At 45.1% G+C, this 1,713-nt stretch overlaps 1 protein-coding gene across 1 annotated transcript in view; it reads right to left on the bottom strand.

The window, feature by feature from the left end:
• Window positions 1-1,713, bottom strand: part of sae1 (SUMO1 activating enzyme subunit 1) — a 26,178-nt gene that overhangs the window by 7,119 nt on the left and 17,346 nt on the right. The window contains exons 4-6 of the mRNA XM_017436264.3: window positions 1,444-1,589; window positions 1,251-1,350; window positions 1,065-1,170 (exon numbers count right to left, since the gene is read on the bottom strand). Coding sequence (XP_017291753.1) covers window positions 1,065-1,170; window positions 1,251-1,350; window positions 1,444-1,589 — 352 coding nt within the window. The remainder of the gene's footprint in view (window positions 1-1,064; window positions 1,171-1,250; window positions 1,351-1,443; window positions 1,590-1,713) is intronic.

The raw sequence follows: 1,713 nt of genomic DNA, 5'->3' as shown, positions 1-1,713 counted from the left end.
TCTGTCCACCTGTCTCTCCACCTGTCTGTCTGTCCACCTGTCTCTCCACCTGTCTGTCTGTCCACCTGTCTCTCCACCTGTCTGTCTGTCCACCTGTCTTCCTGCTCATAAAGTTTTGAACAGATTTTCATGATCTGATAAAAAGACGAAGTCGTTCGTTCTGCTGCTGATCCGGTGGAAGTTCAGGTCAAAGGTCAAAAATAAAAATAAAACTTGTCAGAATGATGTTTATAAATTGCTCTGAAGCGTCGCTGCGTTCAGTTTCTGCTCCAACACAGAAAGATTTAAACGGCGTTTATTTCTCTGGATTCCACGTTCTTCACGTCGGCTCCTGAGGTCTGCGCGGTGGAGGCGGCGGCGTGTGGGCGTCGTTCTCCTCGGTGCACATGAGCGGCCATGGGCAGCCTGTGATGGAAACTCTCTGTGGGCCCAGCTGACAGGAAGGTTTGAGGCAATTTATTAAAATTAAACTTTTTAAATCTGAGTCCGGGATGAAAGCGAAGGTTCTGGACGCCGGTTCCAGTTTCAGACGCGACGCCGACGCCGACACGTCTCATTTTCAGGTTTGATTCTTTCTTTAGGAGCTTTTATTTGAATTCACTTCATGGAAAGTTCTTCCTCCTCAATGTTCAAACACCAAATCTTCAGCTGACATTTAAATATCGCAGTAAAAGTTCACAGATATTTATAAAAAAGACCATTTATTTCCATTAATCCTGCAAAGATTAAATTTACTAAAACAAAAACCTTGTGTGATCGCTTCATTAAATGCTGATTTAAAATAAAATATTTCCCTCATGTTCTGTTTTATTGTTTTTTTCTTTTACCAGCTAAAAATCAACAGATGAAACTCATTTATATTAATCTAAAACACAAAAACATTTATTAATCTGCACTTTAATACGTTTATTTTAAATAAATTAAATGAAACAAAACAAGCATTTTTTAAATCTAAAACATTAAAGTTATATTTTGTGTTTAAGGACGCAGCGCTGATGTTAACTGGGACCATTTTTTAAAATCGATCTGTTTAACTTCAGGAAACACGTGAACAGGCGACGCACCGTGAAGCAGGAAGTAGTCCAGTGGCGTCCTCTTCAGGGCGGCCTTGGCCTTCTCGCTGGTCCAGTCGACCTCCAGCGCCTCCTTCAGGCTGCAGAAACGAGCCGTCTGTTCGGAGGAAGAGTTTTCGTGTTACAGAAACTGATCTAGAACCGTGTGAAGACGACGACAACGATGATGATGTTCACCTTCTTCACCATGGTGGTCTCATTGGGATCGATTTTAGCCTTCTTCGCCTCCGGACCGCCGCTGGAGTCGCCCGAGGGCTTCACCACTTTCGGCTTCTCCCTGAATGACAGACAGAAGCGACGGATTACTGCTGCGGAACGAGGCTCCGTCCGAACCGTGCCGCCGCCGCCCGGGCGGGGTTTAAACGCTCACTCCACGTAGTTGTGCTCCTGTCCCAGGTTGCAGAACATGTAACCGTAGTAACCGAAGACGTCTCCGCAGAAGACCTTGATGCTGCGCTGAGAGCAGAGCTGGTCGACTCGAACCATCAGGTCTCTGGAGCAACCTGTCAGACAAACCTGAGGGAAAAAAAACCCACGAAGAGACGTCACTTCACCAGATACAGATGTTTGGACTAAAACTCACCAGACACAGATGTTTGGACTAAAACTCACCAGATACAGATGTTTGGACTAAAACTCA

The sequence above is a fragment of the Kryptolebias marmoratus genome, linkage group LG2 (assembly GCF_001649575.2).
Source record: "Kryptolebias marmoratus isolate JLee-2015 linkage group LG2, ASM164957v2, whole genome shotgun sequence".
Classification (NCBI taxonomy): Eukaryota; Metazoa; Chordata; class Actinopteri; order Cyprinodontiformes; family Rivulidae; genus Kryptolebias; species Kryptolebias marmoratus.
Note: the sequence above shows the minus strand (reverse complement) of the source record. Positions and strands in the feature narration are given on the sequence as shown.